This window comes from Bactrocera latifrons, unplaced genomic scaffold, assembly GCF_001853355.1.
Source record: "Bactrocera latifrons isolate USDA-ARS-PBARC rearing strain unplaced genomic scaffold, ASM185335v1 scaffold_109, whole genome shotgun sequence".
In the NCBI taxonomy this organism is placed as follows: Eukaryota; Metazoa; Arthropoda; class Insecta; order Diptera; family Tephritidae; genus Bactrocera; species Bactrocera latifrons.
Genome location: NW_017534508.1, coordinates 789,836 through 817,216, shown reverse-complemented (window position 1 = coordinate 817,216; position 27,381 = coordinate 789,836). Strand labels below are relative to the sequence as shown.

General features: G+C 40.4%; 1 protein-coding gene across 2 annotated transcripts; it reads right to left on the bottom strand.

Annotated features, from left to right (window-relative positions):
- Positions 1-451: 451 nt before the first annotated feature.
- On the bottom strand, positions 452-17,339 carry LOC108971449 (T-box protein H15-like). 2 transcript variants are annotated; one of them, XM_018937507.1, is made up of 6 exons: positions 16,554-17,339; positions 11,045-11,391; positions 10,846-10,976; positions 2,979-3,264; positions 2,579-2,823; positions 452-1,255 (listed from the first exon to the last, which is right to left on the bottom strand). In XM_018937507.1, exons 1-6 carry the CDS (start codon positions 17,044-17,046, stop codon positions 703-705), a joined length of 2,055 nt encoding a protein of 684 aa, XP_018793052.1. In that variant the 5' UTR covers positions 17,047-17,339; the 3' UTR covers positions 452-702. The 2 variants fall into 2 exon arrangements, with proteins under 2 accessions (XP_018793052.1, XP_018793062.1); XM_018937517.1 differs by having other exon boundaries at positions 11,057-11,391.
- Positions 17,340-27,381: the final 10,042 nt, after the last annotated feature.

Below are 27,381 nucleotides of genomic sequence, written 5' to 3'. Positions count from 1 at the left end.
CAGAAGGCGCAGTGGTTCACGTCGCTATTATTCACTGCTTGATCTCCAACTTCGAAGTTATGAGTGCCAACAGTGACGTGGGAGCCTAGGCGCGAGTGCTGTTTGTTTGATGACAGGAGATATTCGCCCTCGTTTACTACCGGACCCATTTGCTTCGCTTCCTTATTCAGTCTAGAGAATAGCAGCTCGAATTATTTTCTTATATCTGGTCATACACGTTAATACAATTTACCCCCCTCTGTGCCGTGCCTTGCTTAATTACATCTTTTTCATAATTTTTGAAAGCTCATTAATTTATTATTGTTTTAGTTTTACAACGCTAGACATATTTTTACATTTTTTTATATTTTATACATTTATTATATATTTCTAAATATTTTTCATTATGAACTACATACATACATATACAAATTGATTAGGAACATATATATATAAATAAAGTACCGTTTTTACAAATACAATAAATTAAACAGTTTTCATTTGAATTAGCATTTTTACATTGCATTACGTAATCATAATCGCAATTGCCTAATTTGAATAATTTTAATACTGCAAACGCACATCTAAATATTCTACAATTCCATAATCACTTCCTTTCTTCCTTTCAAGCTGGCAACGCCAAATAGCAGATCAATATCCGTTGACATTAAAAGCAAAATATTAGATTGCACATTTAAATCCCCGCGTTCTTCAGACCGCTCCTCATAGTGGAGGCGAGCGCGTTAGTGGCGGCTGATGCTGCGGCACTTGTTGCTGTTGTTGCTGGGGATGCGGCACCTGATACGGGCTGTAGCGCTGAAAGTGTCTTATACGCAAATCCGGCGAGGCCGAACCGGATGAAGAGGGTGTAGTGGCCGGTGGCGGCGGTGGCACACCAACCATAATGGACGATGGCGGGGGCGGTGGTGGCGTGCGGCATGCGTTGGCCGCTGCTGCAGCGGCAGCGGCGGCTTGTGCAGCGACTGCCTGTTGATTGGCGCTCGCTATGAAGCCGGCGGTCAGCTGCGGCCACTGCTGCTGCCACATGCCAATGTTGAAGGCGTTCAGCACAGGCGGGCGCTGGTACAGCTGCGGCAAGAGCATCTCCGTGTACGGCGAACGGCCAAACATTTGCAGATGCTGACGCGCCTTCTCCAGAAATGCCAGCGACGCGGCGTCGGCCTCTTGCGGCGAGAGCTGCGCCATTAGCGGGTCGGGAAAGAAGCGCAGCGGCGAGCGCAGATGCTGCTCGAGCAAAAAGGAGTCCATGGGGTCGCTGTGGGTAAGAGACTTTTATTTAAACAGTGTTGGAAGTAAGCTTGGCATTATAATTCAAATTTTTTTTGATTTTATTAAAGAAAAATTCTTGTAAGCAAATATAGAAACAAATTCAGAACTATTTGACTTGAGGTAACTGTAACTCGTTGCGTTGCCGAAGGCTGATTTCTGTAACACAGCCCTCAATACCGCTTGGAGCCATGTTGCACTAAGTTTACAAGTGTCTGTGGGTATGTGAACAGTTTTATCGTCACATTTGCGATTGCAATTATCATTCGGATAACGCAAATAACATGTACTACAACGAAGGGAGTTGGTACACGGTCAACAGCTTAGATGATGAATGAAAATAACGCCAATAAAAAGTGGTAACACATTCAGTGCAACAAAAACATTTAATGCGCTGTTTTTGTGTTTTGTGTTGTTGTGGAAACAACATTGTACGTTATTAGCAGCGTTTCGTTAGTTGATCATGTTCGTGTTGCACGTACGACTGCGCTTCAAAGTTAAATGCGCCGACCTATAATTTTCTCGGCCAACCTAAAATGCTGACGGCCGCCGCTTAATTGTGTTGTTGTACTCGCCTGCGTGTACCGCATATAGGAGCACACTACTGTGCGAAGCGTTTACGCTGCTTTATTGCTGCTGTTGCTAATTTGCCAAAGCCGAACACTGTCGGCGTTTGTGCTCCGTGGCCTGCTCTTGCGACGAAAGTGTCGAATAATAAAAAATCTCTCCTGCCACTTGCGACACAGCTTGCCTTTCGAAATTCCTACTGATTTTGATGCTTGCCACACCGCAAGCATTCCGAACTTTATTATCTCTCAATTTTTTCATATCCGAATTTAGCAAATTTTCGGGCCAAACACTTTTCAGCTTTTATGATATGCGAGATATTCCTTAACACTTCATTCTCCGTCACACGCATGCCGCATGAAAGCTCCGAGGCCTCCACACGCAACATGCGCTGCAAGTGATCTGCGTAATTGTTGCTGAAAATTTATTTATTGCTAAATTGGCTTTTGTGGCTTTTTGTGGCTGCTTGTCTCGCTCGCTTTGCCTTTGGCAGTGGCTGAGGTGAGACAAGAATGTGAACGTGTTTTGACAAGCGTCGACTGCAATTAATCATTTTCACTACCGAATGTTCGAGCAGACTTGCAAAGAAAGCGGAGAGTGATGTGTGTGGACCCCGAATAGCCAATGGCAACGAGCATTTCGGTATGGAGCGATAGCTGATGAATGGTCAATTGTAAGCTCAAAAGTTCATAAAAAGCGCTGCCTGTGCTGCGTTAAGGTGCATGTATGTGTGTGTGTTACCTACCGATCAAAGTCCGTCAGACGCGAAGAATCACGAAATCCCTTTGCGAAGGGGTTCGAGTCGATTTTCAACTTTGTGATTAATTGATTTTGGTAAGCCGTGACCGCTGTGAATACCGTCTCCGGAAAAACGAAAGTTTTGTGGTCCAGTTCCTGCAGGTCCTTCGGGTTGGTGGGTATATTCTGCCCATGAGCGAGTCGCACTAGATGTATGCGCGGCTGATAACGGTGCATGGAGTTCAGCACGATCTGTGAAGTGGTTTCAAAGTTGCAGAAACATAAATAAGAATTAAAGATTTTTATGAATTTTTAGCATGTTTGCTGTGACTAAATTTGACACTAGCGTGAATCTTTTTCATTAATTTTATAAATCTCCTGCTTACACACAACTCTAATTGACTAACCTGCCCATTTTTGTCCATTTCATTATTTGTTAGTTTCACTTTCTCGAAAGAGACCACCTGCTTTCTGAGCGCCTCCATGCTTATGGGACAATCGGGATGTGGATAAAGCCGCGCTGGTGGCGGTGGATCCGCTTTGCCCGCGACCAGCCACGATGAGCGGTGATAAGCATATCGATAGCGTCGTGAATCCATCGGCACCACATCCAACACCACAGCATAACGGTCGGGTGGCTGTATCTGACGCAGAGGACCGGAAAAGCTAACGCGCACCGTGGGGAACATGCGTCTGTGATGAAAAAAAAAATAAAACGAAAGCCGGAATTTGAGCGTTAGAACTTTAAAATAAATATATTTATTTATATAATGTATAATAAATATGCCCCGGTTATTTTTGCTTGTGCATATTTCTTTTTTAATTGGAAATAATACCCGTAACTTCCGTATCGAACTGCTTTAAGAGTGAAAATATCATTTCCAATTTAATTTCACATAAACTTGGAAAGATGTATATGATTAGGTCCTATATATAGATTTTTAACAAATTTTCGTACATTTGAAGCCACCTCTCCGTGTTCGCAAGCCTCACGCCTACTGCCAACAGTTCATTATCCTATTTAGTAGCCGATTAGTATGATATTGAAAGCGTAGTTAGCTTTTGTAGTTAGTACTATGAAAATTAAGAAGTAATGTGAACGAGTATATACATGTACGGATGTATGTATGTGGCACTTAATGTAAAGTTGCCGAAATGCCATAATTTTAATGGAGTCGTTTTGTATATGCGGCTAATAAGCTGTGAACATGCAAAATGTGGCGACTAAGTTGACGGTGTGGAAAGTTGTTAAGTAAATCATAACTGATTGGCCAATAAAACAGTGGGAGGCAGAAATTATGTGGGCGAATAAGACCGTCGCTGAGCCCAATTAGAATTGGAATAGTAGGCAATTCTGTGAAAGCCATTCAAGTATGATTACAGAGCACTTCACCGTTGCATTCATGAACAGGTTGGTTCCTTTTGGTGGCGTCTCTAAAAGGAGGGTGTGAAATTTTTGTTTTTATTTCATAAATAACTAGCTTTCTGAAGAGCAGAAGCAGATTTTTTGAAACTATATTATTTATAAGTGCATTCAACTCTAAAGATTAGCACTCTTACATTGAACCCTAGTAGCTGCACTTTGCCCAAAACAATGCGAAATAATTAGACTTGCAACATTTGTCACAAATTAGCATATCAGGCCGACACATCAAGGGCTAATAAAAATTTAATGCGCTCAGATCCTCAAAAACCAGAAGTACCGCCAACACCACGCTCATATAAAGGAATCTACATGCTTATACACACATACATACAAACATTTCTGTGCGCAGAGCAGTAGGAAAGTGAAACTGCTACAAAAAATACTAATTTTCATAGCTTAATTAATATTTCATTGCGAAGAATTCATTCGACGGCGTCAAACGGCAGCTGAACTAATTCAAAGGACATTTATCATCACAACAGCAACAACAAACGCCGCCGTCGATGAATCGCTTTTTCAAAAGAAGGCAAGAAGGCAGACAAATAAGGAATGAAGTGTCTAGCAGAACGATCCTAACTGAGCCAAGCAGAAGACAAAGCGCAGTGTAACGGATAGCGGACAGAGAACACGCAATAAAATTGTACTTTTGACCGTATTGAGTTGACCTGGCAGGGAGAGCGGTGCAACACCAACAACAACATAGAAGTAATAAATAGCGATAAAACGAGAACGAAGCGAATCGCCTGCAACTGACCGCGTTCCTGAATGCAGGGGACCTTTCGGCCAAATAGTATACAGCACTTTGTACATACATATGTATACGTGAATATGAATATATATGCATGTTGCGTAGTCGGAACATCTCGTTGTTGTTTTTGGGTTTTCGGTAAGAATTATGAAATTAATAAAATAATAATAAAGGCAGCAAATGTTCAAAGGCATGTTGCTGCTTTCTGCGTTGCCAGTGTTATTGTTGTTGGCGAGGTAATAAACAGCAATGCGCACACCTCTTATCGAGTCGTGCGATAAGGATCGCGTGTGACCGCTAAGCTATCGGACCGTAAGCGTAAGCGCGGCATTAGAGGCGCAATAACTGTCTGTTCATGTTAAGTGTGGCACGTTGTAGGTTGCAACAGCAGATATGCCTCAAAGTCGCAGACGCACCAACACACACACACACACGAAGACTTATTGCATGAACTAGAAGCCTACGAGCATTTTCGTAAGCCAACGGCGGCAGAGCGGCGAGGCGTCGGCCGACAGCGACAAAGCTGCAGAAAATTCAAATTTATGTGTTGAGTTGTCATAAAAAGCGGGAAAATTTGCATATTTAGTTTTATTGCATTTGTCGGCAATGGATTAACGAGCGCCGAAGCCGAGGTGTTGATAATGAAATGGCCGAGCGTAACAACCGCAAAAGCTAACCTCGGGAATTTCGGCATTCTCAATAGCCAGTGCGCATTAGCAAAAGGGATGAGCAATAAACGATGAGTAATATAATGCGAAAATTCGCTTTTTATAACTGTAAATGGGCGGAGAAGAGGGTGAGCATATTTCGCTTACTACTTTCTCTTACAATAAATAAGAAAGCGCAGCCAACAAGGTGCAAATGCCAGCGAAATCAATAAAGCAAATAGCACAGTGTATTTACGGTGGCCGCGTGATAATTGATGTCATTGCGAATCATCAGCGAAAATAACAAATAAAGGCGTGTTGAACAACCTCATTCGCTTTGCAGAATAATTAAAAGCCTGAGTTGTTTATTTTCTATGTCACTTGTAGCATGAATTTATGATGTCCACCCACTGCCACCAGCCAGCTGCCACACGCACCGGCAGGCAACAGTCAACAAGCACCGCCAAGCGCTGCAGTACGCGACGGCCGGGCGGCGCGTTTGTGTAAGAATTTGTTTCGCTTTCAGCGCGGCAACAGAGGTGGCACAACGCGGTAGACCGCATGCGGCATGCCACAATTAGCACTATTGTAGTGCACATTTATTAAAATACAACAGAATCGTAAGAAAAAAGTGCTTTCAGGCAGCAGCGAAAACCTGCGAACGCTTATCGCAGCGCTCATATCTTTAACGACGACAACAACAACAGCAAATCGGCTGCCCACTAGCCCAGCCACACAGCCGCACACATACGTATATTATGTGTCCACCGCTAATGAACTCCAACAATGCGACGCGCTGCTCCGCTTTTCGTGCACAATCGCATAACTCATTTCGGTACATAATTTTTGAAATGTCAAAAACACTTCACGAAAAAATATCGTGTTGAGTTATAAGGCCTTGACAAGCAAGCCAACTAGTCAGCGCTGGGGAAAAGTCTGCGAAACACAGCAGAAGTGGCTAAGCTAAAAATGAGCGGTGCGTGTTGCCAGAGCAGCGAAGAGAAAATACTTTTATTAAAACGCTGTCGGTTGCTCGCGAGTTGGAAATTATTTATTTGTACCTCAGCTTTTGAGTGCTCTTGTTTTATGAACTTGTGAAACAGCTCAATTTCAAAGAAATATCTTTTGTAATAATCTATTGTTAACCGTTGTTTGTTAGATTAAGATGTTTATTTTTTATATGGTTCAGTGGTGGTTCCACGTGGTGCTGAGAATTACCAAAAAATAGTTGAAAGTTTTACATTATTTCCATCATAAGTGACACTCCGCGAAGAATGTTTTAGACTTAGCGCTTCTGACCGAGTATAGTATAGGTGATTTTTGGTGCCAAAATTTCACGGCGTTCTAGGCTGTCCAAAAGATACCACTGTTAGGATCGAATACTTAATCTTACCTAACCTAGTGAGAGATTTAAAGACTATGTGACCCAAAACCTACGTCGTTGAATCGGAATATTTATTCATCACAGGTTTATCGAAGTTAACCACCGGATTTGCTTAAGATAATGCTAGAGAATCGAAACACCTGGATACTCGGAACCTAAACAAAGGCATATTGGCCCCTGAATTTTATCTAGTAAACCTTGATACTCGCCTGCTATGTGAATTTATTACTCCAACCATGGTTTATGACCAAAGTCTTCGCACTGTAGACCAAGAGCAAAGGAAAATTACAAAGAGCATAGCTAGGTATTACGGTGTTCAGTGAAATTTGAAGGGTTGAAGGGTTATTAACGATGGAAATTTGAATACGTAAATTCATATGACGATTGTTTTCTCGTCGCACTGCCGCACGAACGTCGTAAAATGTAAGTGAAAAATAAACTGATGAAAGGGGAACGCTTGGGATAAATGGCAACAGAGCCGGGGAGGCTACACACTGCTGCCGGCATGCGTGTGCGTAAGGAAATCGTAACGGAAAACCGTAAATCATACATAGTCTTCACCATTTACATTTTATGGACGGTTAGCAGTGTGTTCAGCTGCTCCAACCTCACACACAAACACACTTACAAATCGAAGCGCAGGTCTTGCTACTTACTTACTATTTTTCCTTACATAAAAGCCAGCATTTGCACACGTACATGCGGGGTTCTATTTTCGCCGCGCCAGTGTGAAAGTCTAAATCCGGCATCGCGCCACATATCACACATTCAGTGGGCGGGAAGTGGCAAGTGTCGATTTTATGGTACGTTTTATGGCGCGAAAAACTAGTGAATATCAACAAATTCGTAAAATAGTAAAGCATAAAGCGGTAAAAAGCCGAAGTGCCTGAAGGGCGAATGGCGGCCAACGCACACCCACATGTGTGTGTGTGTGAGTGTGAATAAGCATTTTGTGTGAATGCCTTTCGCATTATTCGCACGCCATTGCAACACCAACGCAAGCCGCTGATAAGCGTGTTCATTTTCGAGTTTTCCCCGACTTTTCTTTAATCAAAATTGCCGTAAAAGTGGATTTTTATTGAATGTGGCGTGGTGTGGCGTGCAAATCACAATTTTCAACGCAACAACTGCCGTGGCAATTAGACGAAATGCCAATTTGGTGAAATTCAGTTTTTCAATTTGTTTTCAATTTCTCAGAAGTGGCATGTGGAGCCGAGTGGCTGCAGCTACTGTCTTGCTTGTGCGCTCGAAGCGTGTAAAATCGAGTGTTGGCAAACATTTTGGCACCTTCCCTTCCAACAAACACACACACTCACACAAATTGGCATGCTGCATGTGTATTTGTATGCAGTCATATTCATATTATTGCACTAAGTTGCTTTGTATGTGTGATATAGGTGCAAAGGGGCACTTAAAGTAGAACTAACGCGCCTAACAATAGCTTGAAAAACACGGCTGTGCAACCGCTGCGACCACTTTTGCTACCGTTGCATTGATCGAGCTGGCTGTCGACCACTGACTGCGTAACAAAAACACAGCTGACCACGTGTTATGCCGCTGTTTACCACAACCAAGTCACTCTGCGTTTTGTGGCATGAAGCAATGACAAAGAGCCCGATTGGACTTCCTTCCTAACGCATTCGTGTGATTGAGTGTATAAATTTATATATATTTTTCTATAGATTCTTGCAAATAACAGTTCTGATTTCCAAAAATCTTTTTCGAGTTTCGAATTTATTATTTCTTACACAGGTGCTGACAAGAGTTAACTGATCGTCGGAATGGCATATACACGCTCGGCGATTTTTCAATATCTCCTGAAGAGCGACCGATAGTCAGACATCTATAGATATCATACAATATACTGTACATCGGAGCGCGCGCGCATTGACTGTATTCAGTAGAGGACGTTCCTAGTCAGAACAAACATTTCCGCCCCACGTGTTTCTGTGAGTGGTGCAAGCCGAAAATACAGCATTCGTAGGGGTACACGATTAAATTCTGTGTGAAACTCGGCAAATCTACGACAGAGATGTTTGATATGATCAAGTAGGCTTACCCAGATGTTACTTTAGCAATAAGTGGTGCGTTTCGGTGGCCCCAGGCCTTTTTGAAGGGCCGGGAAGACGTCGCTGATGAAAACAAAAACGATGCTAATTGTCTTTTATGACATCAAAGGCGTCGACCACCATGAATTTTTTCCTCTTGGACCGTCAACCTCAAGTTTTACGCGTAAATCCTCAAGAGACTCAAATGAAGGGTCCGACGAGACATCGCAGCCGATTGTAAGTTGCACCTCGACGAGACACCGACTCTCCCCGCCATTCTTGTGAACAGCTACCTAACCAAGGCCAGCATCCCAACGCTACCGCAGCCGCTCTGCAGCCCAGATGAGATCCCCGGACTTTTTCGTTTCCTTGCCTGAAATAGCCTGTAAAAGGCGATCCAAGCAGCATGCACCTCTTTTTAAAGTTTTTAAAGAGTTGTAACGATTGATTCAATACATTTTTTTTTAAATCGGGTTAGTCCTATTACGTTCCGGACAAACCCTGTACTACATAAGTACAGAAGAATTGCATTTGCATACTTTGTTGAAAATCCTCAAATGCATACATATTTTTCCCCCGTCGGTTTTGAGAAATTTTCATTACGCATGCGCATTTGCATGTCAAGGAGTCATAGAAAGCATTACATTGCCATTATGTGACGGCAACAAGCCATATAATAACTAACTGCTAGCGATAAGTTGCATGTAGCGTAAATAATGAAATTATGAGTTAGAAAAGGGTTATATATATCGGAGAAAATACTGTCAAGTTCATTAGCTATACCCTGAACAGGGTGTATAAAGCTTGGAACGAAGCTTGTAACCTCTAGAAGGAAATGTCGAAGACTCTATAATGTAAAAGATCAGCATGAGGAGCTGAGTCAATTCAGCCATGACCATCTGGTTGTCCGTCTACCCATTCGCCAGATCCGAACCGAAATCGGACCACTATAGCAAATTGAACGATCGGAATGAAGTGCTTGCATTCTTTTGGAATCTGTCAATCGATTTTTTGAAACAAAAATTTACATTTAATAGATTCGCTGTAATACAATTCTGTATTTGCCTTGCATGTGTTTGCCACATTGCCACGCCCACGCATGCAAGTCGCGTTGCAATTCCACATTAGAATGAGTGCAAAAACAAATACGCTCTGAAATGATGACAAACGAAGTGCTGACATCGATTCATATCTACAAAGCGGGGTAGGCGAAACGCCGACGGACGGCTCGTGTAACAAGCTGAGTGCCGCCGTTACGAGGCCGGGCGGCCGGCCAGGCGTTTACGCTTGGCATGTGTGACGAAAGTGCACCCACATTTTGGCCAAGAACAAAGGACTACAATTTGCCGAATGGGTAACGAAGCAAGCAGCTAATGAGTGACCCGCTGAGCGTTGTGACAACAAGTCAACTTTGCTTCAGACCATAAGAGGCTTGGTCTGTGTATGTGTGTGTGGTTGTGGTAGGCAGAATGTGCGCTCATTGTCGGCGTCCTGTTCGTAATTAAAGAGCAAGGATATTTGCGAAAACGGAACTAACAACGACAACAACACATGCACAACAACCACATGACGCAAATACGAAAAGTACTCGGTTTACTATGTACATACATAACTGTGTTTGCAACACGCAACGCAAACATGCGTCAAAATTTTGTTGTTGTTGTTATTTTTTGTAAAAAATTTGCTGTTTAGGTGAGAGTCTGATTTATGGAAAATCAAGGATATGATCTATATTAGACTTGTAAATTGTGCTTTTCTCTAAAAATTTGTGTGGAGAAAATTCAAAATTTCAAAAAAGTGCCGCTATCACGTTATAACTAAAGCTAAGAACTTAAAGCTTCCCATTGTCTAACCATGTTTGCACAACTATGTTCTCAAGAAATATATTTTTTCAATATTAACACTTCTACATAATTAGGAAAAAAAAAATTAAAATTAAGTTCTTACATTATCAAGCTGTACTAGAGCTTAGAGACAAACACACTATGCTTCACTTAATTAGTAATTCAATATTGACTCACCTCCCCGTTTTGGTGATTATCATCTCTGTGCCCAGTTCGTGGAACTTGTCCCACAGTTCCTTCGTCTCCAGGTGACACTGCACCGGAAGCAGCTCATCACAGTTGCAGGAGCCAACAATTTTCGGTGCAGACTGTCAACAAAATAAAAGCAAATTAGTCGCGTATGGTTCCGGGGGGCTTAGGAGTGGGTTGTGCTGACTTTGCGTTTTACCTGCGCGGGCTCCGGCGACAGGCGGTCCTCGTCGTTGGCGGTGGAGCTGTTTGGGCTCTGCGGTGAAGCACGCCCCCGACTGCTGCTACGCCTCGTTTGTTGTTGTTGTACACCGGTGCCATCACAGTTACTAACACTGGCGCTATGCTGACTGTGGTGCGTGTGCCGTTGTAGTTTGTGGTGCGCCTGTGGCAGGTGCTGTTGCTGCAACTGATGACGGTGATGGGCACGCATGGCGCGCCCCGACGGCGACTCGGAGTCACTACAGTCGACCACGTCCACGTCCACATCGACGTCATCGTCTGGCTCTGGATAGGGTTCCACCGAAAGTGGACCTAAGTTCGGAGAAGGATGAAAGAAGAAAAATTTACATTTGCTTTTGTAAAATGCTGCTAATTATTATAGAATTGTAGAGGTAAATATTGGCGATATGTTGCAAGCAAAAGAGTGTGTAAATGTGCATCTATGTCTGCCACCTCGATTAGGTCTATTAGGGCGAGGTCTGTCAACAACGTGACACTCCAGTGGCACCCCGCCTTCTGGCTCCAGCGCGTACAATTCGCTAGCTGTCAAAAGCTACATGCAGACGTGACAGCCAGAACGGCCCTCTGTTATCGCAATTGCCTCTTTGGGCGGTTTTGGGCACACAGCTACATAAATACATACACATATACATATATACATATGTAAATTTGAAAATGGCTATTGTGGATATCGGTGCGTTGCAACCAGTATGCACTCCCTGCTACTAATGAGACGCAATTAAGTTGGCGGCTGTTATGACAGCAACAACGATATGCAACTGCAACCGAAACTTGCATGTATTCGGAGTGAGTGAGTGCGGCATGCCCCCAGTGCGTAATTGGCGCCGCGCAGATGCATATTTCAGATAGGAAATTCAATTATTTGTTTTATGAAATTATTTCATCCAAATGACTTGACCAATTGGCTCTCAAACAATTTACGACCGCATTCTCACATATTCAAGCGTATATATTTGTGCACTGTGCACATTTTGCATTTTATATTTATTATTATTACTTCTTTTTTGCTTATAAATAATATAAATAATTTAGGTAATTCGTTGAATGCGGCGCATTTTTTTGCTTTTCTGGTTGACATTGATTTTACTGAAAATGTGATGCGACAATTATCGGGTAATCAAGTTCTCGCATTTCCATCATTTGTATACTCATTAGCATTAAAATATTTGCATCTCTTTGCGTTTTTGCATTTTGCACTAATTATCAGGATTTTATTGAATCCTGGAAATGAATTATCGACTTTGTTAATTTTCGAACTCTGTGTCTCTATTAAATAAAAATGCATTTTAGCAAATAGCTCCTAATTTTTATATTGAAGTTTATTTGACAACTGAGTTGCCGAAAAATTGATAAGAACTGGTAAAAAATAATGTTTTCTGAGCCTAAAAGTATTTGCCAATTGGACTGTCGAATTAAAACCTAAGCTTTGAAGATAATAAAGAAGTGGATGGTCTTAGAAAATTCCAACTAGCGCCTTGAACGGTAGGTATGGTATGGATCGCTGAAAAGAGTGGGGAAGATCAAGGACGATTCCTTCAGGTCCGGAATTCTCAGGGGAGCCCGGTGTTCTATAACAATGTTTTGCAGATTCTTTCGCCAAAATTCACTACAAATGTTCCTAATAGGAATTGCTATCATTTCATGACAATAACTGCATGTAACCTTAAAATTTTGTAAGAGGACAAAGAAGACTTTTTTTCGTTTTCAGCGACATTTTCTATTAAGAGTTACAGGGGTTTACAGGTTTCAAAAAATCGATTTTTTATTGTTTCATTAAATTCTGCAATAACTCTAGAAAATTCAAATTTTCAAGTTGGTCCGAGTGATAGTTTCGGAGATACAGCCGTGCGCTCGAGGCTAGCTAGGCTAAGTGCGCCGTCCTTAAACTGTGTTTTCTCGAAACTGTTTTTTGAAGTCGGTTGGAAGAATTTCTCGAGAATTACTGCATTGATCTTTATGAAATTTTATACAGGCCTTTGAGATATAATTCTAAAAGTCTTGGACGAATAATTTTTTTTCGATTACAACTATTTGAAAAAAAAAATTCGCGATTTTTTCACTTTTTTGTAAAAATATCTGCCAGAAATATAATTTTTATTTTTTTCTTTTCCAAGTTCTAAGTTAAGGTTTTAACTAAAATACGTATATTCCATTTTGAGATGATCCTGTAAGGATCTCTGTTTTCCGAGGGGTCACCGGAAAAGGCATCGCAATCCCCGAGTTTAAAATGTTTTTTCCAAAAATTTCAGAATTTCTTTATTAATAATGTTTGTTTGTGACAATAAAAAATTCTAAAAAAAAAAAATATTTAAATTTTTATATGAGAAAAAAACTGTTGAAAAATACTGTTTTTAATCCGAGGAAACACATGTATCCCCTTAAAAAAGTCAAACTTCAAAATATTTTATTTAAGCGATTAGGTTTAAGAAGAAATAGTAAGAGACCATTTTGTAGGGCATTCGATTGCCAAATAAAATCTATGAGAGGAATTATTTAATAAGAATAGGAGCACCTTCCTGTTACAAATAAGAGCTCATAATAGGAGAGATTTTCGGAGAGGTGTCTAAGAATCTATTTTTTAGATTTAAAATTATTCGTTAATACTGATCCACCATAACATATAAACTTCATATATTGTCAATCTGTTGCGAAAGCTCTGCTAAAAATTTGCTAAAAATATTTACTAATAAAATAAATAATTTTGCTTAAGTATTAGGAACTGTGTATAGTACGGCTTATTTAATTAAAAGCAGTTAATAAAAAGTTTTAATTTTGTATAAAAAAAAAAAAGAAAAAAATAATAAATGTAGATTTCGGAATAGTTTCATTTTATTGCGTGTTTCAAAAAAGTGCCACATAAATTATGACATTTAACCTTTCGTTCATACTATTATTCTCCCCTAATGTTTTAACCCGAGCGCGTTAGATTATAAAATTAAACATTAAGCTCAAATATATGCAGATATTTTTAGCGATTTTTGTGTGTTTTGCAGATTTATTGGTTAACACTGTCAGATCTCAACACTCCACAGCAGTAGAGGAAAATACTGTTGGAAATTTGCATATCACAATGAAGTGAAGAACTGACAAACGCACACAAACACACTCTCGCACTTGTCTTTGCTTTTACACACACTATTTAGTTATTGCGGTGACTTCTTCGAAAAGCCTAAAATGATGCGCTTCCTCTTCCTTTCAACGATGTTGAAGTGTGAAAAACATTTATTTGCATGCGCTGTCGGCTGTCTCAGCTGTCTCGTCCGTCTCCATGCTTGGCGGCTAGCGGCTGGCGGCTGAGTGCCTCTGGGCTAGTAGCGCCTTACTGTGGCGATTTCGAGGCGTTTTACTGTTAATATGCATAAATAAATGTGCGCAACAACACTTCGGATATAATAATAATTACGAGTGTTTCTGCATATATTATATTTATTTATGGGCGTGAAACTTTTCTTGATTTGCCTGACTGATTTCGAAATGTGTGAATATTTGCATACACATCAAATAAACCTACGAAAACAGAAGGTTGAACAAAATAACTTCGTTTCAACATAACAGTCTCACAAGAAAATTATGTCCAGACATGATATGCAGATTAACATGCCATTAACACTTTTGATAAATACATAATTTTGTGTGTGTTTGCGGTTGGGATTTTTGTTTGCAGGGCTGCTTTGAGTTAATGAAATAATACCGTATAGTGCAGGTCAATTCAATCTGATAATGAAATAATTCGCCGTTAATGCTAAGCTAAAGGCGATTAAACTCAAAATGAAACAAGGAAATTCAGTGCAAAAATAAAAGTACGGTAAATAAATGAATAGTCAATCACACTAACGAAGTCAACAAATAGTTATATGCGTTTATAATGTGAATATAAGCGTTGACATTCGCAGGCAGTGTGAAAAATGGAGCATATTCTAAATGTCTCCCTTCTGCGCCCTTTCTAGATTCTCTAGTATTCCTTAGATGACTTTCCTGCGCAATATTCCCTTCGCTAACATTCCCATGAGAGAAATACTCTTAATATAGAAAATATATATAATATTCAAAACTATTAACATTGGGCTACAACTTAAGAAGAAGCTATAGTATCCTTCACAAATACAAAATATTCCTTAGAAGAACTTCACTTTCTTTCGTATATTCCGTTTGTATGTAGGCTACACGCTATAGTTATCCGATCTGAACAATTTCTTCAGAGATTGTACAATTATCGTTGACAATAATTCAGGCCAAATTTCTAGAAAATATCTCGCCAAATGTAAAAGCTTGCCATACAAGCATTTTATTCAGAACGTTCAGAAAGCTACATCCTGTAGTGGTTCGATATCCGCAGTTTCGCCAAATATGAGGCTTCTTGAGGAGAAAAGTATGTGTGCAAGATTTTAGATCGATAGCTCAACTGAGACCTTCGTTCGTATATATACAGACAAACGGATGTATATAAGATATTTTATAGGATCTCTGACATTTACCTGGTGTTACAAATTCCGTGGCAAACTCAATATTTGTTTTACTTTTATATAGATAAAGTTTATCTCCTGTATAGTTGGAAACCCTATGAGGAGTTACTGAAAACCTTTATGTATGTTCTTGCAAGAAGGTTTCTAGGAAATCTCTTTAGCGAAAATATATTGAAGAAACGGAAAAAAATTCATTTAAAGAACATCAAAGAAAAAATTCTTCCTTGAATGCAAAGTAATACATGAAATCGAATTTATGATTATTATTAATTTATTTGTATTTATATTTATTATTATTAATTAATTTTTATGTGAATAAAAACATAACAAGATACCAAGAAAAACTAATCAAAGCTTTTATCCAGAAATCAGAGTTTACGTAATATTTTGGGACATATAAAGCAAAAAATAACTCTTTCTTATAACTTTTAAGAGAAGTGAACATAAAACACAACCTTTCTAAACAAATGTAATTATATTAGAGTTCTCTACCTAACGAAGACTATTTTTTGCCCCTTGAGGTTCGCTTTATTGAAGTTCGACTGTAGGGTCTCATATTAATTTAGAAAGAATTTAGAAAGACCATGTGTCTACGATATTTTGTTATGTTTTTTATTGCATATCTTCATTTCACTACATTTTCAGCTTCCGCTGTCAGATATCACCAATATACATATAACCATTTTATAACCAAAACCGAAATTTTTTCAGTATGAGTGGTTTCTATTGTATCGTTTTTCCTTCGTTTGTAAACTTATGAAAAGTGATGTTATATATACATATATATGTATATAGATATTCCTAAAGTTCCTAGGTGGAACCCAAGTACACTGGACTTTATTTCATAGTATGAAAATATTTTGTGACATTTACTACTACTTTTAACAAATGAAATACTCGCACAGTATCGCTAACAAAGCAGGCACACATGTGCTGTTCAACAAATGCATGATAAGAATACAAGAACGATAAGTACATCTCATTACTCACTCAAACTCCTTTCGGAGGGTTCGCGGCTCGAGGCGTTCGCGCCTCGCGCCATTATCGCAGCGATTGAGAAATCCGTGGCGCCGACACAGGAATTACCGTTGATGATATTTGTGGTAGCTGTCGCTGTTCTAGTTGCCGCGTCGGCAGTTGTTGCGAAAACGCCAGATTGGTTTAACAACAATGTGGCAGCTGCAGCGGCTGCTGCCACGGCGGCGGCAGCGGTGGTGGGTGTGGATTTCGCTGATGCTGATGCTGACGCTGGTGTCGGGACCTGTTGTGTCACGTTAGCGGGCAAATAATTCAGATTATGCTTTTCGTGATGGTAGTAGTAGTTGTTGTTATTATTATTGTTGCCGAAATTTCGTCTTTCCTGTTGACTCTGGTGCTGTTGATTATCGTGCAGCTTTTCTTTTCTAAATTGGGCTTGCGACGATGGTGCTGATGCGGTTCGTTGTTGTTGCTGTGCTTCAGTGGAGCTGTTGCTCAGAAGCATTTTATCTTAATGTTAACACTTGGAAAATTATATTCTTTTCACTCAAACTGACACTGTGGATGTTTCAAGCCGGAACAATTTTCTTTCAATCGTAATAGTTTCTGAGCATTTTTTTTATTACTTCAAAACTTTATTTTTCGTCACAATTTCGAAAAATTTCCTTCTGGTCTCACACTGATTCAATACAAGTAATTTCCGGTTTTCATCTGGTTCAACAAACTATCGCAAGTACTTTAGGTTCAATATTTGATTTCTTTGGTCGAACTGTTTCGCTTTTCGATTTTAGTGCACGCGTGCAACACGCTTCGCGTACGAGTTTACAATGCGTAAAGTGGCGACGGCGACAAGTCGAAAATCCGTTAACACGACAACCGCTCCATTGTCACGCTGACCAATGAATGAAGATGCCAAACGGCGGCTGTTGGCGAAATGTCAGGTGGCGCCTGCTCGCCCCAGTCGTACGCGCTGCTCAGTTAACGGCGAGCGACATAGCTTAGGCGCAACATAGCAAACGCGCCGCAAACAGTTGTTTGGCGGATTTGGTAAAAACAGCTAAGACGCGCTGATAGCCACGGAGGCGGTAGCGTTTCATTGGCAACGAAGCGACGAGCTGGACGAAAGCGTCGGCAGTATAAATTGAAACAGAGCGAGCGGCGGCGCTGCGTTGTTGGGGTCGACTGTGCGAAACGCACTCGAGTGGCAAGCTGAAAGGCCGCAGCAGCAGCTGATCGATGGAGGCGACAATTGCCTGAGCGACGAGTAAACGGCCATTCACAACGAGCCAGCCAAAAAACAATAGCAAAAAGCGCCAACAACAAATCATATTAGCGAAATGTTGTAGCAGCTAAAGGCAAAAAGATCACAAGGCGAGCGGCACAAACGAGTCGAAAAGTTGAGAATCTAACCCGACGAGCGGAGAAATTTATCTTTTCAACACTTGAAACTCAACTTGGCAGCAGACAGTAAGCAACGGTCAGTTGAAAAGCCGCCTGATGGGTGGTAGCCACAAGGCGGAGAGAAGGGAGCGATACAATGAAACTGAGCACCTTGCAAAGCGGAATTAAAACAGAATTACAACAACACGCCTACTTAAGCAATTTGGTTCTTTTGCTGCGTTGAAGACAGCGGGCACCTTCCTCAAAGCAATCAAGTCAAGTCCTCACTCATCCACTTAGGAGTGTAAAAAACAGTCTCACGTCAACAAAATGCTTGACAGAGCCCCCAATCATTTTTGGAAATGACTCTCTGCAAAACTAAGTCAAAATGGGCATGTGATTGCCAACTGAGAGAGGTAAAATTTTCGCATAGACTTCATAGTGGAGCAGGCTACTGCAATTGCGACAGCGACAAATGTGCACATATTCATTTAAATAGTATGGCTAGAACATGGTCTCTCAGTGAGTGCTGCAAGAGAGTTTACACATTTTGAACACATATGCAAGCTAATTGAATAAACGCACTGAAGTTATTCTACATTATAGGAATTCACAGAGATCCGCTATGCAAATGTGCGCGAAAGAGCTAAACTTCTGTTTCGTTGGTATCGAGAGAGTATATAGTTGGGAATATTTCCTTCTGATATGAACGAGATGGGTGTCTTCCAATTGGATTTTCTCAAGTCCTAAGTCAAAAAGAGATAGAATTACTTGTATGACTAAAACAGTGGCTCTCTGCTTTGTTGTTGTACTGTCTATAGCCGCCCAAAGTTGATTCCAAAATGTCGCCTGCCGCTTATGAACACTACGTTTGCTCAAATAGAGGGCAGAGTTGTACTATAGCCATCTCCTTTGCGCGCGCGTAATGCAGCCATGATAAATTCGTCATTTTGTTGTTTTTTCTATTTGTTAAGATTTCTTCTGTGAACAGCGTCTGTTGACAGCTGCTCGCATTTGTTAATTTTTTATTTATTGGCCGATTTATATTGAGTGGAATAAGAAGCAGAACGGGTTTTGTTCGTTCCACTTCCTTTGCGTCGCTCGTGTGGAATGAGCATTGGAGAGCATTTTTCAGCTTGCTTTTGCTATGTTTCACATTTTCCACCACGTTTCTCTGAACAAATGGTGAGCGAAAAATAGTTTGAGTGAAATGTTGCGATTGAGTGCATAAATACATAAATAAATACATATGAATATATACTTAAATAGTATTTGATATATAAGTTTGTAGGATTGAAATGCTATTTTTTTTGCGACAGATGAAACAATGAAATTAGGACATACTAAATTGTTATCCTCTACTGTATTTGTTAAAAGTGCTAGTACCACTATTGCAGGAATAGGTCCTGATCAATAGAGCATATTTTCTAAAAGTATTTTTCAGTTATAATTTTTCAAATTTTATTTAATAGAATTTCTGAAAAATATTATTTGACTTTTCTACCTCGCTGAGTTTCGTTTTAAGTAGGGCCCCTTCATATAGAGAAGTTAGGCAATTGCCTAAGACCCAAGAGTTTTAGAGCGGCATTTTGGCTAATTTTCTTCATACATTTTTACCCTGTACAGGATGTTAAGGCAAAATAGGCGGTAAATGGTCTCGAGCCGCCTCTGATTTTAAAGAGATTCTTTCTTAGTCATTGTACAATAATCTATGAGCTCTATGTAATATCTATGCAAGTTTTTCGTTTTCTACGCACTTTCATGACATCAACCTTAAAGATTCCGTCGCATGATATTTTTTTCCTCGGAACAGAGTATATTAAACATGTTTGTGCTTGACTCGTCCCGATAAAGCTGAATTATTTTCAGAAAAGGTACCGTAAAGCGGTCTCTTTGGGCATGCTCGATGGTGTAAATTCCCACCCCACATTCATGGAGAGCATGAGACGAGATAAAACAAAATTCGCTGAAGGCCATCCCAAAAAGAGTTTATGAAAATTGCTTCGAGGAGTGGAAAAATCATTGGCATAACATCTGAAGGGGATTACTTTGAAGGCGACAAAATAAATATTGATGAATATTTAAATATTTTGCGTTTTATTTACTATTTCCGGGTATTTTTTTTTTTGTCACAATGTTATTTAATTCTTTTCCTACAGATGGTTCAGGACTAAGTAACTGTTTTTAGAAAAGCAATGGTGGGTGGTAATGAAATTTTGATATCCTCCGACACTCTAAAAAGCTTAAGCAATTGTTAATAAACATTTTTTTTTTTTTTTTGTCTAGATTCGTTTACATTGTAATCATCACGAATTGAGCTCCTAATTGACGCCAGCATTTCAATGAATTTATGAATGTCCCAATGAAAGGGCAATAAAAGAATTGTAAAAAAAAATTCAAACTAACGCCCACTTAATTTTCTTCAAATTTCAATTTGAAAACTTAATTAAGCCCACAAACGGAAGCATAAAGGGACGCGTTTGAGCTAAGCAAGCAACCCAACAATCCGAAATGTGGTAAAAGTTAGGCCGGTTTCGAAACTGTCACACGAGCAGACTTAAGCAAATACATGTGCACACACACACACATACAAATGCGTGTTTGAGTGTTAGGTGGCACTACCGATATCAGCGCCACCAGCAACTGTCAATGTGACATTACAAATTTATTGCTACTTACAACAACAATAAACAGCTCAAAGTAATCATAGTCGAACGGCGGCAACAGAAGCGACGCATATGTAAATTTATTAATTTATAAGTAGCATTCCAAACCTACATTTGCAGCCACCCTTGTCACCCCTCCACCGCCTGCAGCGGCAGTTTCACCAATTCATAAACAATTCACGAATTTATGATGTTTCTTGTGTTTCTGTGAATGCAGACTCTGTTTCAAAATAACTTTATTTGCCTTCGCGGATATTAAGCCACAATTTATTCACACACACACATGCGTGGATTGTCTATGTGTGTGCCAATGTTACTGGAGCGCCGCGTTGCGCAAGATGGCGCGAGATGCTTGTTTGCATATTTTTCTTTTGTAAGATCTTTCATCTGCTTTTGCTGGCAGTCTGTTGGCGGCGTCTTCCTTCGCGCAGCCAGCTCAATGGCGTGTGAAAGGAAACACAAATTACGGAGCGAAAGGAAGTGGCTGCCGTTGTCAACTTGCCGCCATTGCCACACGGCAGAACTTTGCTAGGTTTGTTGTATTTGTCTGCTGCACAGCACACCCTACATGCATACATACATATGTCTCATATGCCTCATATGCATATCCGCGTTAGCTTGCCTTCATATTGGTGGTTCTTTTCGAAGTTGTCAGCTGCGCTCGCACATATCACCGAGGCCGTGGACTAGTGTGTCTGCGCGCCTCCGGTTCCGTGCCGTCAGAGCCGCGTGTGTGTGTCCGTCTTCGGTTGCGGTTTCATTTGCATGCGTCGCATTGTGGTGGCACTGTTGATTTGGTTGGTGACAGTGTCGAAGTCGGTTGGCGGCGGTGACACCGGTAATGATGGCTTTGTTGCTGCGCGGTCGCGTCTGTTGGTGGTTGTTTCTGTTGTAATTGTGTTGCATACACTCACTCTTACAAACCGATAATGGCGGATATGGTGGCGGTAATAACGGTAATAACCTCCACTGCTGGCGTATAGCCTAAGGTATCCTGCACGTTGGGTCTCGCGCTTCTGCACACAAAAACACACACTGAAGTTGGTTTATTTTTTACTGTTTCCTTGCATACTTTATTATTACATTTCTTTTTGCATACACGGTGACAATTTTTCAATGATTTGTTTCCTCATTTACATATTCCACCATATTTTTTCCCTTCCTGTGCATTGAGTGTCGCATTGCTGTTGTTTGTTTGCATTGGCTAAGCCTGGTGTAATGGCAGCGGACGGTGGCAACTGCTTTTTCCCTGTTTTTATTAATTTTTTTTCTGGTGCCATGTTGTTTATTCAGGGCTGACAGGCCTATTAAATGAGGTTGTCTTTGCGTGCATGTTTTCGAAATTCATTTCCATACTTTTATTGCGTTATGGTAGTTTCGATAAATGATTCAATTTGGTGAAGTCTCATTTCGAATTTCATATGCTCATTGTTTCATTAAAAAAGTATGTCTGAGACTCTTTTAAATTTATATAAACAATCTGCGTGACGAGCGGAGTCCTTTAGCTATGTACGGCTATTTGACCATTTGTGCGGTTGTCTGTATATACATACGCCAGCTAGTCCTCAGTTTTCGAGATATCGGTCTCAAATTGTGAACACGCTCTTTCCTTACAAGAAACTGCTCATTTGTTGGAACTGCCGATATCAAACAACTTTAGCATATAGCTGCCATATAAGTACCGATCAAAATCAGGTTTTTGTACAAAAAAAAAAAATATTTGGGAATGGTATTTTTGTTTCGGTTCAACCGAAGTTAACCTTTTTAATATTATATCAAAGACATTTTTGATCATAAAAATTAGTGAATAATATGAAATAAAACTTATATATATAATTAGTACTTCATCGCAACTTCTAGGCACTGAGACCAACAAACGCCCACATGTATCGAGATGAAATCCAACCTACTTCACAACACTCCATAGCTGCATCGAATTTGCCAGGTTTTCTCTCCTCGCGGCTTCCTTGACGTCACCCAAAGCTTTTCAATTGGATTAAGATCATGTAACTAAGGCCTGCTCGTTTCGTTTGGAGTAAACCAGATTTTGTTCCAACTTGCTGGGTTGCTTGGTGTCGTTGTCTTGTTGGTACATCATTTTGGTGTAAATTTTCATTCAGAACATGATAACGTAGTCGATGCCATTATTTCACCATACAACTTGGTAATCTTGTTTTTTATTTTAATCCATTATAATTGACCTTTGCCAAAAAAAGAGAAAACGTTGTACGTCCAGAAAAAATATCTTAGAATAAATGAGGCGTTTCTGGCCTTCGTACATACCCTCGACGACTTCGGGAACCAAATAAAACAAATTTCGTTTTGTCGGACTACATTTCAACAGGTTCTTCAACAAATTGAACTCTGTCCTTTACATGTGAGGGTGAAAGTATTGGCTGTTGTTGTTGTTCTAACGGGTATCTAGTCCCCGTTAGGATGGGAAGGGCTAATCAAGTTGTCGTCGATGTCATCTAATGGAAGGCCCAAGAAACGTGTTGTTTTGACGGGGTCGGGCCAAAGGAAAAGGGATATTAGATGAGTGCGGTTGGTGGAGCATGCAAAGAGGTGGCTAGTGTCATGCAGAGACTCACTGCACGCAGGACATATATTTAATATGTCGAGGTCTATTCAGAGTAAGTATGAGTTTAACGTGCTACACTATCCAGAACGGAGCTGCTAAAGAGTCACTCTCGTTTCTCGTGGCAACTCGAGGCAACTTCTTTTCGTTCTTTTTTTAAACATTTGGCAGCATTTTTTGCTATTCGAAACACTTTTGACAGAACATCCGAGCAAATATTTGTAAAACTTGTAAGTTTCTTCAAGTCATGTGCATATTTCCCTTGCGGGATTCATTTAGCATAAAACTAATCTGAAAACGGGGTTTGTCAATTAACAATATTTATTCCTTAGGATGATTAGACGAAATATTTAACAAACAAAAATTGTACTGAAAACATAATAACTTTGTTAGACTCATACACATGCATACAGTCATATGCGACTCACATATGAGGTGATTCAACGCCCTCTACACTATTTGCATATTTTTCTAGTCTCATTTCTTCACACAAGCGAAGTGTAATTTAGCAAGAATTCGGCAATTTGTAGTTTTGAAATCGGTTTATGCTTTGAAAGGTTTATTTCAGACGCAATGATTGTGTTGTTTTTTCTTGAAAAGTGCTTACATAAGCTCAGTCGTGTGTGCATATTGTTACGCCGTGAAACATGTGGCATGTGGCATGTTACTATTAAATTTTATTTCTTTGTTTGTTGCCTACGCACTAAATGCGACATGGAAGCGGCCAGAAGATGCGAAAACACACACAACACACAGGCGAACGTTTTTCAAATTGCCAATATTCTATGCGTGTGCGCCATTATGTCCTTTTCCTTACCGCAAAACAAGCATATTTCAGTTTTATTGCCATCAATTGACGGTGCAGTGCATAAGCTGGAGGTCGAGAGAGGCCGACATTAGTAACAGATGTCGCTCTTGTTTTCGTGCAGGCAAAATTACTTTGTTTTTTTCCACGTTGATGCCACAAAAGTTTGCTTTGTGAGCAACTTCAAGCTATTTTCAAAATAACTAGCAATGGATAGTTGGCAAAAATGGCACTGAGCATTAAGTACGGTTGAAATTTTAACGATATTTGATTTTGTTAAGCAGTCCTGCAAAACTCTGAAAAATCGTTTAAATATTTTAAGCTTCATTTTCCACTTCAAAACATGATTTCATATTTAGAATATCAAAAGCATATCGTCAATCAAGCATTTTTATAGTTTAAAGCCAATCTACAAGTTCACAATGTCACCACGATTGGATCGCTATCGACTTGGCCAAATCAATTATGCAAACTCAACTACAAGCCTTAAACGAAACCAGAGTTACTATACTTAGATAAGTAAATTTCTGCATAATCCACACTGGTATCCTTGAATTCGTGCTAATACATGAGCTTCGTCTTATCTATATTGTCTGCGATCAGTTGCTGATCGTGCCACAGCTATTCAAGCACTTCGTTACAGTCGTTGGTAGGTTGCAACACTCACTTGCTTAATTTGATTCCATTACCGCGCCCACAATTCTACTCGACTCAGCTACATATATCCCATATACACATACATACGTACATATGAATACAGTATATACATATACATTATGTACATATATATCAGTTAGTGGCAATATTCGCTACAGAACACAAGCGCTTCCGCGCACAACGAATTGCAAGCGAGATTAGCGATTGCCGATCGTTGATCGCTGCTCATTTGTTGCCTTCGCCGTGTTTGCGGCGTTGGCGGGCGGAGTTGTTTTGATCATTTGCGAAAAGCAGCCCCAAATCTGGTTGCAACAACAAGAGCGTGGTAGAAATCTTAATGCGAAAATTAATCGAATCGAGATCGCGGCGCGATCAGCAGCTGAACATTGTTCCACCGGCCACGCCGCCACATTCTCAGCGCGGCTTGGCGTCAATACATATACCTATGCATCTACTAGCCTGTGTATGGACACTCATTCTTGCAACATTTGCGGCGCATTTGTTATTTTTGAAATTTGTAAACGCCTTCGCTGCAGATCGACACGCTAGCGGATCGCGGCTTATGTGTGCGAATTATGGCAACCGCCTGCTCGGCATTTCGCCTTGGCAAAGCAAACTAGAAAGCGTTGAAATTACTTTGTCGGCATTCGCTTTGACTTGTTTTTGTTGTGCTTTGATTTGCGGCCGTGCGCTGCTGATCGTCAATGCTCGATCTACAGATCAGCTACGCTGATAATGCCGATGATGGCGCGATGTCGATGGTGACGTTAAAGTTGCTGATGCAAGTTGTTCTCTTGACACGCCTCCACAGTTTGCTCGCTTCGTTTTGCTTATTCCCTTGCATATATACATACAAACCGTTGTACCTAGAGCGGCAAGATTTTACGTGTTTACATGTGAAAATCGTGTTTTAAGGCGCAGGTGTGTTTCAAGTGATATGTTGTGTCAAATTGATAACAGGACCGGTGTTTCGTTTAAATAAGACACTTATATGTGAGCACTCGTATGCTTCTTGGACGGGCGACACTCGGTCTAAAGATCACTTGCTTTCGCCGAGAGATTCCGCAATAACATATCGCTATTTTGAAGTCCTGGCTACGTTTTGTCTAGCGCAGCATAATACCTGATACCTGGAATTTTTTTTTATAAATACCTTCATCATATTGTCAAAAATAACGATCTAGGTGCAGATATCAACGATAAGATCAGCTTCACCCTCAAATCCTGCCTGTACTGAGTTAAGTAGATAATATTTCAATTATTTATACACATCCTCTAAAGTCCTCTCAATATTGAGTGAAGCGATGTTTGGAATAGAATATGCGTGCGGAGGTAAGAGCGTATCGACAGCCATGGGAAATCAATTTCAATACTTCCCAACATTCTACAGTCTCGGCTGAAGGCAGTGCCGCATTTATAACGAAAAATTAAACATTTCATTTAAAGTGTGCGCGTTGGCCGTGATTAGCCGTGGCGAATAAGCGGGCAAAATCGTTGGTATAACAATCCTGCTGTGCAATCAAAATTTTATGGCTTTTATTAATAAAAACGAAATGGAACGATTGTCCACAAAGAGATTTTCCATACACGCACCAATTCATTGTGTCTTCGATATTCCAATGAACCACACCAATACGATTGTGTGTGTATGTATATGGGTGTACGCTGTATTGGTGATCTTGGTGATCGTGTCGTTGATAAGATCATCCGTATTACCGTCCCATTTCGTTTGCACCCTCTTCGTACGTAGTGGTTCCACGCTGTCTATTGTTTGCGCCTAGCAGTTGTGACATGATTCGAGCGAAAACAAAGAGGCTCAATCATTTCTTTCTTTTTTCGTGTGGTGATCTTCATTGATTGTCAATAAGCTGGCAAATCGCTGCCACACTGTCTCACAGCAACAATATTTCGGCGATCTATGTTTCAGTCGCTTCATCGTCGTCGTTTTGCTGTTAAATTACAAGGATCCCGGCGCAGAACGCATTAATCACATGACACATTACGAAGGACTGCGGATGAGTCTGCGTTCAGCACCTTGCGCGTTGATCGCTGCACAAAGGCGCAGTTATTGTGCCAGCACTTTCCAACGTCAAGAGAAAGGTGTGATTCTCAGTCTTAGGTGTCTAGTGGTGCCGAAGACAGGGAGTGTGTGTGTGAGTGGCGGTCCAACGTGACAATTGTCAACCTGTTTCGTCTAGGTGGTTTTACCCAGAAAAATGATTTTGTATTTACGCCTTTATTTCGATTTGTGCGATTGTATTCACCGAATTTCGGTTGGGTCCGCACAATGGTGGCTCACCCGCGCGTTTTGTTGATAGGCGCGCGGACAATGGACCGCTTTGTTGACTTTTATCGAAAATTATGGGTATTTGCTCTGTTGTTGCATTGTAATTGCTAATGCATATGAATATGTGTATGCATGAGAGCAGTCAACCGCCTTGAGTGTGTATGTTCGATTGGACGATTGTGATAATTTTGGTAAAGCCAGCCAAACGCTGCTGTTCTTTTCGAGTTTTATTGCTTTTTATTCAGTTATTGTTTGATTTTTATATGCTTGTAATTTATTAATATTTAATAAACATTGCGTTGTCACTGTATTAATGAAGATCTCTATCCGAAGTTGTTTTGTTCGATTGCTTAGTGGGTGTTGGCATCGGGGTGTAGACAATGTTGCGCCTCTGGTGTGTGTGGTCCAGGCGTAAAACCAGCAAAAGGCAAAAAATAATATAAATATAAAAAATTAATAAATTATTA

Excerpts from the sequence above, each read along its gene's own strand:
- LOC108971449 (XM_018937507.1), bottom strand. The coding sequence starts at position 17,046 with ATGCTTCTGAGCAACAGCTCCACTGAAGCACAGCAACAACAACGAACC. Across the intron at positions 11,392-16,553 it reads ACCCTCCGAAAGGAGTTTGA|GTCCACTTTCGGTGGAACCC; the intron begins GTGAGTAATGAG and ends CTCCGAACTTAG. Across the intron at positions 3,265-10,845 it reads ATAATCACCAAAACGGGGAG|ACGCATGTTCCCCACGGTGC; the intron begins GTGAGTCAATAT and ends TTTTCATCACAG.